Here is an 11,433-nt window from a genome sequence, read left to right on the forward strand (position 1 = left end):
CTCACTCTTGTGGCAGAGTGAGAGTGGGATTTGGAGTCAGAGACTTAGGTTCAAGTCTTTGCTCTGACACTTACTAGCCCTTGTCAAGCTACCTAACCACCTAGAACATCAGTTTCCTCATCTGTAAAATAAGATTTCAACACCCCAGTGTTGGAGAATTAAATGGAATAATAATGTACATGAATGTTCCTGGCATTTATTAGGGAATTAGTGAACCCTTGGATAAGTATCTGTTTATACTATGCCAGAATCTGAAGCCTGCTATAAATCTATATCATGAGGCCATCGTATAATAGATCCTAGTATCACTTCTGCAATAACAATAATATCTTACATTGGAGAAACAGATGATTATTTATAAATATATGTATTCTCATAATGACAAAGCTGAGACTCAGGAAAGTTAAGTGAATTGCTGGAGGTGGGAAGGGGGGCAGCTGGCACAGCCCTCTGACTCCCTTCACACCTTCCCACTTCCTCCATTGTCCCTGATTCAAGACCCAACGCAGCTCCAGGATCTTGCACACAAAGTTCTGCTGTCCAGCAGATGCTGAAATGACAGGCCCTTTGAACATCCTCTTGCAGGAAGAACTGTGAGCTTGGTGCAGGCTGCCCTTGGCACTGCCAGGAGAATAAATCCTCCTAGAAGTCTCCCGAGAAGGGTCATGAGGAAACCCCCAAAGGCTGGGCTCTGAAAGGAAAGAAAGAAACTGACATTACCAAGCACCTCTTTCATGCCAAGCACATTCACGGCCAGTTTCTCACTGACTCCTCAAAACCAATTGTTCTTAACCTTTTTAGGGGGTTGCATACCCTTTTGAAAATCTGCTGAAAGCTGTAGATTCTCTCCTCAGATAACGGCACATAATATGCACATGAATGCAGTCGGGTCGAGGTTAAGAACTCCTGGTGTGAACCTGGGCTGTTTTCAGATTTTCTTAAGCATCAGAGACCTTCCCTTTTAGAGGCCCCACCCTCAGCAGGGCAGACATTACATTTTCACACACACACACACACACACACGTAACATAGAGTTGCAGTTGTCTGTTTGGCATATGTGTTACATTTCCAGATATTTAACAAAACATTAATTTCAAGTCTGTCCTTTCTTTTCCTATTTTGTAGCCAATAGGCTTTTTTTGGTGAATTTTATTGAAATATATCACTGGTATAGACAAATACGCAGCTCCTAAGTGTACAGCTCGGTGAATTCTCATGAAGTGAACACCCCTGTGTAACTGGCACTCTGGTCAAGAAACAGAACATCCTGAGCTCCCAGATGCCCCCCAGGCCCCCATCCATTTGCTACCCCCCACCCAGGGTAATCTTGATCCTGACTCCCAATCAAAGGCTAGTTTGGCCTGTCTTTGAGTTTCCTATAAGGGCAGTCACACGGTACATACTCATTTTTGTGTCTGACTGCTTCTGTAGAACCATAAACTTCTTATTCAGGTCTCAGGCATTTTCAGAGGTGTATTAAAGGCTTATAGGCTATAGGTACTGTCAAAACCAGGGATTGTCAGCCTTACCTTCACATTAGAATCACCAGGGAAACTCTTTAGAATCCTGACACCCAAGCTGTCCCCCAAAATAATTAAATGAGAATCTCTGAGGATAAGATCAGGCATCGGTCATTTTTCATGCTCCTGGGTGACACTCATTGCCACCAAGGTTGAACACCTCGGGTCTAAATAACTCTGTGAGGTATTAGTCTCCTTATTTTAAAACTGGGGAAACTGAGGCTCCAAGAGTCTTCATGTGTTAATGTCATGAAGCCAGAGCTCAAATTCAGATCTGATCTGGAGTGGCGTTTGCCTTGCCTTATCCCTGGGTGAATAGTAAAGCCCAAACCAGGTGGTGATGCCTCCTGCCTGGTCCCCCCTCATTGTGAGTCCTTCTAGAGGTGTGGAGAGGGATGTGGAGTTTCCCAGGCTACTGGTGCCGTGAAGACAGCCCAGGGGCTGGCCCTAGGGAGAAAGTTACCGGACTCCACCTTTGCCCTGCACCTCTGGAAGCCGGCCGCAGAAAAGTCTCTGCGAGTGGCAGTGGCTGCCAGCTGGGGAGCCGTGGGGGATGTGTCACAACAGCCATAGTTCTTTCTGCCTCCACCTTTGGTTCCCCGAGTGCAGTGCACAATTCTGCCACTCAGCGGCACCTCGAGCTTCTGTAAACCCTGTGGTTTCACACAGCCCGCCTGCAGCCAAAGGAAGGAAGCCAGGCAGCGGGTGCTGGCGCAGGGAGAGGAGCGTGTGCAGCAGGAGCTTCCTGGGGCATGCCTGGGTGGCTGGGGCCTCACTTGGGACCTGGGACAGTTTGGCTGAGGCTGGAGCTGCTCCTGGGTCTTGACAGGGCGTGTCCCTGGCTGGCAAGGTGGGTGCAGGGACACGGCTACAGCCAGACCGCAGAGAGACAGGCCACTGCCTGTAACTAAGCCGGCAGAGAGAAAGTCTCGCATGCCTGCAAGCACAGCCCATGAACACGCCCGCAATGTCCTGGAAGTGGAGGTGCCAGCTCTGCCTCAAAGCCCAGGCATAGCTCCAAGTCCTTCCCTGGGAATCTGCCTGATCTTGATCCCAGAATGGCTGAGGCCCTCAAGCTGCTAAAGGGTTTCTTGAGGCTGGATCTGTCTTCTGCCCTGCAGTTTGGAGTCAGATTGCCTAGATTCGAAGCCAAGATCTGCAACTTCCCAGTTACTTAACTTCCATGAGCCTCAGTTTCCCCATATGTAAAATGGGAAATAAGAATCCATGCCATGGAGGGTTGCTGTGAGGATCGAATGACTAATTATGTATAGAGTCTTAGCCTAGTGCCGGGCACACAGGAAGTGCTAAATAAACGTCAGCTACTATTGTTTGTTATGATGATTACCATTTGAAAATGGAAGGGTCGAATGCCTGTCAGTCAGATAAGCATCTGGATTTGGTTTTACCCGTTTAGTAAATCCTCACCCCTTTCCAGGACCTCCTCTCTCGAAGAGTTGAGCTTGGGTTCAAATCTGGCCTCGGGGTAGAGCAAACTTCCTAGCCAAAAACAGAATGAACCCGCCCTCACGTGAGAGAACACCCTCACTTGTGGCAACCCACACACGGCCCAGGTACCAGCAGAGGGAGTGAGTCTAGGCTGCGCACAGCTCAGGCAAGCAGCAAGCTGCCCTAAGCAGAGTAAGAACAAATATGAGAACCACCCAGAGGGGACTGCCCAGCCCCCACCCAAGAGGAGGTCTGATGAGCTCCTCTCCAGGAACAGACCTGAGTGTGTGACCCCAGTCTCCCTGCAGCCTCGGGCAGCTTCCCATCTGGGTGCCATCCCTGTGGTATCAGAGTGGGCACTGAGTCAGGAGACCTGGGTTCCAAGCTTGGACCCTGTCATCAGCAACCAGCTGTGTGGCCTGGGGCAAGTCACCCACCCTCTCTGGACCTCTGTGACAGGATTCAAGTGATCTTTAAATCCCCTCCCAGCTCTAATGTATGGTTTTAGCCAAGTATCCGGCACATAGTAGGTGCTCAATAAATTATAAAATTCAAGACACAACTCTGCTAGGTTCCAACATCCAGCTACTTTCTCCACACCTGATCTTAGCCAAAAGGCCCAGAAGTGATCATCCAGCTACTTTCTCATCTTCAGTACTGAGTGACCTGTGTGATCCAGCTCCCAGCAGGACCCAACCTAGGGGAAGAGCTCAAGAAATGAGCATTTATTGATATCATTGATTACTTTTGGCCTGGCTTTCAGCCCAACCTGTTCCCCCACCCAAGGCTACGGGTGCCCCAAAGATTCCAGATTAGAGGCGCTGAAGTGTTTGCCTCCCCAGTAGACTACAAGCTCCAAAAAGACAGGGTTCATCCTGCTCCCCATGTCAGGTCCGGTTCAGGCAGCCGAGCATCCCCTCATGTGGTCCTGGGGCATAGAACAGACCCTCCATTGTCATGGGGCAGAGAAAGCATCACAGAGCCTCATGCTGGGCAAGTTCTTTTATTGGAAAAAGAAAAAATAAAAGAATATGGCACTGCCTGTGCCCAGCCCTCCCATGGGAGATGCACAGGTCGGACACAATGCCCAGCCCCACAGGGGCCCAGGGTGGGCATAGGCTGTGGCCAGGGGCTGCAGTGGAGCCCACTGAACTGCAGCTCTCCAGGGGGATCCTTGGACCAGGACTCACATGGGCCCAAGACTTCCTGAGGCTGCAAGGACTAGGCGGACTCTCTCTGCTCTCTGGGTAGGCCCTTGTTTCCCACATGCTGCTCCCATGTCTGCTAGAAAAGCAGGCATCTCTTTGGTTCCAGAGAGCTACCTGCAGTGGCTGGTCTTGCACATCCACTTCTAGCACCTCCCGCCAACTGAGGTAGGCAGCCCCCTTCATTTCATCTTCGGGACACCAGCCCCAGGGGCCGCTCCCATCCCACCTGCTCCTCTGGGCCTCGGAAGCCAGGCATCACTGGCTGGACATCTCCTTTCCTTGCAAGGAGGGAGTTTGCCTTTCCCCTGCAGGCTGCTGGCACCTTTGAAGGTCCACGGAAACCTCACCTACCAAGCCTTAAAGAGCCCCAGCCCCCGGGGGAAGGCTGAACACACAGTGTCTGTTGCCCCGTTGTCTTGTCATGGGGAGCTGAGAGGGGGCACCAAAGGCCACCAAGGTTTGGCTCTTCTCTCCTAGAACCCCAGCTTCTCTTCCACTAGAATGTATGCAGTAGAGTACGTTCCCTGGTAGCCCTAGGGGAAGGGCAAGGGGCTTTTGGACATTTATTTACAGGGGACCAGGCTGGACCCACACAGGGAAGAAGTCACGGACCCTCAGGTAGTGAAGACAGCAGGAAGCAGAGAAGCAGTCATTGGCCTAGCAGCCAAGGGGAACACACAAACACACACACACACATGCACTCACCTGCATACACACACACACTCATACACACGAACAATCATACATACATGCTTGTGCACACGTGCTCATGCACATGCATGCACTCACACTCATATAAAGGCACACTTGTGCACGCATGTGTGCCCATGTACTCATACACACACAGGTGTGCTTACAAATGCACCCACATTCATACATTTGTGCACTGGTGCACACACATGCGCTCACACACAGGCATGCTAACACACGCAGACTCACACATTTATGCACACTGCACTTACACACATGTGCACTCACACATACATTCACATGTGCATACATACAGGTTCTAATCTCAGGAAACTGGCTCCAGTTCAGGAGGTTCAGGCCCCGTATGGCTATGTCTCTCCGCAAAGTTTCTCCAGACTCCCATATTACCTCCCAGAGCCCCAGGCTGTGTGCCCCCCAACCAGCACCTGGCAGCCTGCAAAGTCTCAAAGTTGGATGCTTCCAGCAAGGCCGAGCTGGCCTCCAGCTCTGGCTGCAGGCCAGGAAAGCCATAGGTCTAGAAGAGGTCAGGAGTGGGCTGAACAGCTCCCAACCACGGCACTCATCTCCCCACACCTTCAATTTGGTGGAGGCAGGATCATAGATAGGCCGGGGCCCTGCAGGGGCATGAGAAGGAGCAGATACTGGGAGACAGCCACAGGACGCAAGGCCCAAGAGAGAGAGTCCTGGTGGACATGGGTTTGGGAATGAGGGGTCATGCAGTGTGGGAGTCCTCTATGTGGCAGACCTGGGCCCCTCTCGTGGGGTTGGGAGAGGGGCTGTGGAAGAGAGGGGCCGCCTAGGTTGTGTTCTCCCCACCCCAGCCTTCCTAGGAAGATCTGTCTCTGTGTGGCCCAGACCAGCCCCATCAGGAAGGGAAAGCCCCCAGGTCAGGAAATGGACTGATCCAGCTGGGGGTGAGGGATAGGGGTCATAGGTTGATGGCCCACAGGAAATATGAGGCCCGTCACCCTCCCTCACACCCCGGGCAGCAGGGTGGGCCCAGAGAATGACTCAGAAGCGGGTGCTCTGGTAGCGCAGCCGTCGCAGGTCTGCGAGGCCCTCACTCCGGCCGTACACCTCCCTACAGGGACTCTCGGCCAGTCACCGGGCCCCCGCCCCACCACCCCCACCGCTGCTGCTGCCACTGCCACTGCTGCTGCCACTGCTGGAGCTGCCACTGCTGCACCGGTCCTCGTAGATGGAGATTTCAATCTGGGGTCGACGGTTAAGGAGAACTGCGAGCCCAGCTGCTGAGCAGGGGTCGGACATGAACCAGTGGATGGAGTCCAGCAGAGGAGTGGGAAAGTGGGCTTGTGCTGCTGCCTAGACAGTAGGGATGTAGAGGCCTGGGAGCTAGACCCTCCCCAAGCCCATCCATGCACATTACTTAGCTAACAATTAGGGAGACTTGTAAGGCCAGGCCCTGTGCTGGGCACACAGCCGTGATCACAGCAGACAGGGTGGCTGCCCTGATGGAGCTTACATTCCAGTGGGTCTAATGACCATATCTTAGGACACAGATGTGCCCAGGAAGGTGGTGGTACTGCACAGGAAGTATGAGAACTTTAGTGTCCTGAGTTTAAGTCCTGACTCAGGCACTCACAAAGCTATGTGACCTTACACCAGTCACTTAACTTGTTAGTCATCCATTATCGCATCTGCAAAATGGGGATTAAGAATAGAATCTAGGGGTTAGTGTGGAGATTAGATGAAATGTATATAAGGCACTTAGCACAAAACCTGGCACATAGCAAAGGCTCAATAAAAACAAGTGCCTCTCACTGGGCTTTGTCAACACGTGATTCTGGGTGTTTGTGGTTTTTTGACTCTGTTTCTCCTCAGTTTTCCAGTAAACTTTATTTTTTAGCAATTCTACTCGTGTTGTTGCTGCCTGGGGGAAGGGATGTGTGCACACCCAGATCACACTATTCCAAGTGGAGGTGGAGTCGGCAGAACCACGCCCCACCCCCTGTCCAGCCTCTCACCAGGACTGAGACCTTGGGGGAGTCACCTCATCCTAGACCTCACGTCTCTCATCTGCGAAAGGAGGACAATGGGACCTGCCACGGGAAATTCCATGAGGACTGCATGAGACCGAGGACCTGTAAATGAATGTGGTGATTTGCATATTCCTGGAGGGGTCTTTGCAGTTAAGGGTGAGCCTGGGCGCAATTCCTGGCTCCCACATTCACCAGCTGCACGACTCTGAGCAGGTTGCTGGGAATAATCAGAGCAACCCACCTGGTAAGATTGTTATGAGAAGTACATGAATTCATATTTTCAAAGCACTTCACATGATAGCTGGCATATTCTAAGCACTGATTACATGCAGCCCAACAAGTGCAAACCCTGAAACTCACAAAGCCTCCAATAACTTATGGTGGCGAAGGAGGGCTGAGGACCACTGATGTGAGGAATCCTGGGAAAATCTGAGTGGAGGCCCCTAAGGTGGCCCCATTTCCTGGCAGCCTCACCAGGATCTCTACTGGTTGGCAGTCTTGTGCCCTCACACAGAGCAGCCCAGAAGGATACAACCCTCATCCCACGCTCCACGGGGTCTGTGAGTAGGAGGCCTCGAGGCGCAAAGATCTTCTCATTCTGCTCCTGGATGTAGCGGGAAATCTTCTTGAGAACCTGCAAAAAGAGGAGCCAGACAAGGATGAGCGTGCCGCAGGGCAGCCCTGAGGGAGGGGACGCACGGTGGGGCGGGAGGGGCCACCTTCTCGTAGTGGGTCTCCATGCAGAGGAAGATGAAGTAGGCCGTGGCGCAGGCCAGGCAGCCCTCAAGATAGGAGCTGCCCCCAATCTTCTCAGCCTCTGCATAAAAGCCGTTGAGGGTCTTCACAGTCTCTTCAAAGAGCTGCCGCTCGATCTGGAGGGAGAGGGGGACAGAGCCAGGCTGTGGTTAGCCTTCCTGGAGTGCGCACAGTCACAGGTGGGGCTGGGGGTGACAATGGTGGGGCCATGTAGATGGGGGAGATGACATTGGCACACAGGTAAGACCAAAGAGGCTGCAGGCAGAGCAGAAAGAGCACTGGCCTGGGAGTCAGGAGACTGGGGGGCCAGTCCAGACATGGCCATCAACTAACGGGCTGCGTGACCTTGAACTTACAGCTTAACCATCTAGGCCTCAGTTTCCTCATCTATAAAATGGGAATAAGAATGGTTGCTTGTCCTCCCTTGGAAACAGGAAACTCCCATGATATCCTAGATGTTTTCTGCAGAAGATCAGAACAACTTTTCTAGTGATTTTGACACGTCCCATCTTGCTGGTTGTGAGAGAGCTCAGGACTAAATTCATAGGGGCTCTCCATGTGTGGATGGGATTGCACGAGACTGCTTCAGTGAGACCAGGAAGGGGCATATCTAGCTCAGAGGTCACCCACAACACCACAGCCCTGTGTGTTTGGACACCTGAGAAGCTGTCCTGCCCGTATCCATAACAGGAATAGCTAATATGTATTAAGCACTTTCTATGTGCCAGGAAACACACTCTTTTATTGAACCCTCACAACAATTCTATCAAAAAAGTACTACTGTCATCCCCATTTTACAGGTGAGGACTGCTCTGTGGGCCTAAGACCACGCAGACCACGAACTGCTCTGTGGTTCCAGCTGCCACCGTCTCTGGCCCCTTCACCGGCCTCCCTGCCCCTGCTCCTGCCCTAACTTCCTGTTAAAGTCAGATTACGTCACAGCTGTGATCAAGAACTCCCACAATCTTCCCATCTCTCTGCAAGTAAAATCCAAGAAGTCCTTACAATGCCCGCTAGGCCCTCCATGGCCTGACCCTGCTACCCCTGGGCCCATCTCCTCCTCTCCTCCTCACTCAGTACACCTGCTTCTTGAAATTGCCTCAGGCCCTTTGTGTCTGTCTCCTCAGCTGCCACACTTTCCCCTGCAGGCTGCCATGACACCCTTAACACCCTCGGGTCTCACCTTATTCAACAGCCTCCCCCTGTGCCCAGAATCATTCACCTCTCCCCAGCACACCCAACCCCCCTGACATCCTCCCCTTATTCTTCTAGTATTTGTTATCTCCTGAGCGAGGTATATTTACAGTTGGCCCTGGAACAACATGGGTCTGAACTGTGTGGGTCCGTGTATATGTGAATTTTCTTCTGCCTCTGCCACCCCTGGGAAAGCAAGATCAACCTGTCCTCTTCCTCCTCTTCCTCAGCCTACCCAATATGAAGATGACGAGGATGAAGACCTTTTTGATGATCCACTTCCAGTTAATAAGTAGTCAATATACTTTCTTCTCCTTATGATTTCCTTAACATTTTCTTTTCTCTAGCTTACTTTATTATAAGAATACAGCATATAATATACATAACATGCAAAATGTGTGTTAATAAACTGTTTGTGTTATCAGAAGGCTCCCAGTCAACAGTAGGCTACTAGTAGTTAAGTTTTTAGAAAGCCAAAGGTTATATCCAGATTTTTGACTGTGCAGGGGATGGGCACCCCTAACCCCGTGTTGTGCAAGGGTCAACTGTATTTGCTTGCTTTTTTATTTTCTATACCATCTAGTAGAAAATAAATGCCATGAGTTTACTCCTGTATCTCTAGAGCCTAATACATACTCAATAAATATTTAGTGAATGCTAAGTGCTCAATAAATATGTAGTGACTGATAAGAGAACTTGTCCAAGGTTACAGCTCTGACCCCAGTCTGTGCCCTTCACTGTGTAACACCAAACAGCCGGGAAGGTCACACTCCAAACTCAGCAGGTGTCAAAGTGTCAACATCGTAGCCCTACTTTTCACATTCTTTACAGTAGCTTCTTCCCCACTCATGCAGCAGGACCAGAACTGCTGATCACACAGTTTAGGGACCTCCCTGCCTCTCTAGGACAAAAGTTTCGTCCAAGAATAGTTAGAAGCTTAGGATTTCCCCCCACACAGACCTGGGAAGAACTCAGAGAGAAAATCCTATGAAAATCCTGCCCATCTAGTCCATGCCACAAGCCCTGCTGCTCCACCCTGGGGGTCACCCCGCTCTACAGGACAAGCATGCTAAGATGAGAAAGAGACCCACATTCTCTCCAAAAGCTGGCTCGGGGTCCTATCCGTACAGACCATCCCTGCCCCCACTTCCCAAACCCATTCAGATCTGCTGGGCTGCTGAATGAAAGGTCGGGATCTGCCTTCTGGCTTCCGCAATCCCAGGCCCACTGTAGGGCAGCCCTAGGATGAAAGCTGCAGACACTCCTGGACCAGAAGCAAAACTCAGCAGCTGATGCATCACAGCAGCCTGAGGTCCATGAGTCACCCAACTAGCTGAGTCTAGAGGCAGAGGCTGTGGGCAGAGCCCTTGGCTGACTGCCTTTTATGCCACCCAGCAGACTGTGGGATGGTGCATCCGGCTCTCCCCTTTGCCCGAGGCAGGGAGAAGGGAAAAGCAGCCTGCAGTTCCTCCTTTAAGTCTCTAAGCTTTTCCTGCAAGACTGTGATCACGAAGGCATCTAGTTTGATCTGTACTCATGAAAGATGCAATTGCGTCAGCAAGAAAATAAGAGTCCTGTGAAAAAGCAGAGAGGCAGGGCACTTAAGCCCGTCTGGTACTTACTAACTCCCGTAAGTCACTTCTTTCTGGCCCTCGGTTTCCTCTGCTAAATGAGAAGGATGGACTAGTGTGGAGCTTCTCAAAATTTCATGCATATCTGAATAACCCAAGGAATAGATTAAAACCCAGATTCGGATTCAGTAGATCCAGGGAGGGACCCGAGATTCTGCATTTCTATCAAGCTCCCAGGTAATGTTGATATTGTTGATCCACAGGCCACAGTTTTAGTAACAAAGACTTCATGGTTCTCAGCTCCAGCTGCACACTTAAATTATCTGAGCAGTCTTTAAACCCTATGATGCCCAAGTCTCCCCCGCCAGGAGATTCTGAGTCAATGGTCTGGGAAGAGGGAGGATAGGTCAGAGCAGCAAAGATCACCACTGCCCTGCCCTACCCAAGCTGACGCCCTGCAAGGTTCCTTTATCAAATTCCCAGGTGCCTCTAACGTGCAGCCAAGGATGAGAAGCAGCACTGTTTCTGAAGAAGACCAGCTGAACAAGACCAGCAATTCTCCCAGTGTAATCTATGAACCACTTGATTCTGATTCATCTGGGAATTCCTCATTAAAAAATAAGGTTTAAGAACTGGCATTTGGTCTGGGCATGGTGGCTCACACCTGTAATCCCAGCACTTCGGAAGGCCAAGGAGGGCGGATCACTCGAGCCCAGGAGTTTGAGACCAGCCTGGGCAACATGGCAAAACCCCATCTCTACTAAAAATACAATTAGCCAGGTGTGGTGGCACGAACCTGTAACCCCAGCTACCTGGGAGGCTGAGGCAGGAAGATCACCTTAGCTGGGAGACAGAGGCTACAGGGAGCTGCACTCCATCCTGGATTTCCATCAAGGGGAAAAAAAAAAAAAAAAAGACCTGGTATTTCATAGCACAACGGAGTGACTATAATCAATAATAATTTAATTGTACATTTTAAAATAACTAAAACAGTATAATTGGATTGTTTGTAACACATAAGATA

The 11,433-nt window shown here is 50.9% G+C and overlaps 1 protein-coding gene and 1 pseudogene across 1 annotated transcript in view; one reads left to right on the forward strand and one right to left on the reverse strand.

Annotated features, from left to right (window-relative positions):
* The window catches only part of CRTAC1 (cartilage acidic protein 1), a 165,071-nt gene extending 158,381 nt beyond the window's left edge, over nucleotides 1–6,690 (forward strand). The window contains exon 15 of the mRNA XM_030941278.1: nucleotides 5,976–6,690. Within this exon, the coding sequence (XP_030797138.1) occupies nucleotides 5,976–6,142 (167 nt within the window). The 3' untranslated portion in view covers nucleotides 6,143–6,690. The remainder of the gene's footprint in view (nucleotides 1–5,975) is intronic.
* Nucleotides 1,755–2,615, reverse strand: LOC115900448 (annotated as a pseudogene).
* Nucleotides 6,691–11,433: the final 4,743 nt, after the last annotated feature.

Source organism: Rhinopithecus roxellana, chromosome 11 (assembly GCF_007565055.1).
Source record: "Rhinopithecus roxellana isolate Shanxi Qingling chromosome 11, ASM756505v1, whole genome shotgun sequence".
NCBI classification, from domain to species: Eukaryota; Metazoa; Chordata; class Mammalia; order Primates; family Cercopithecidae; genus Rhinopithecus; species Rhinopithecus roxellana.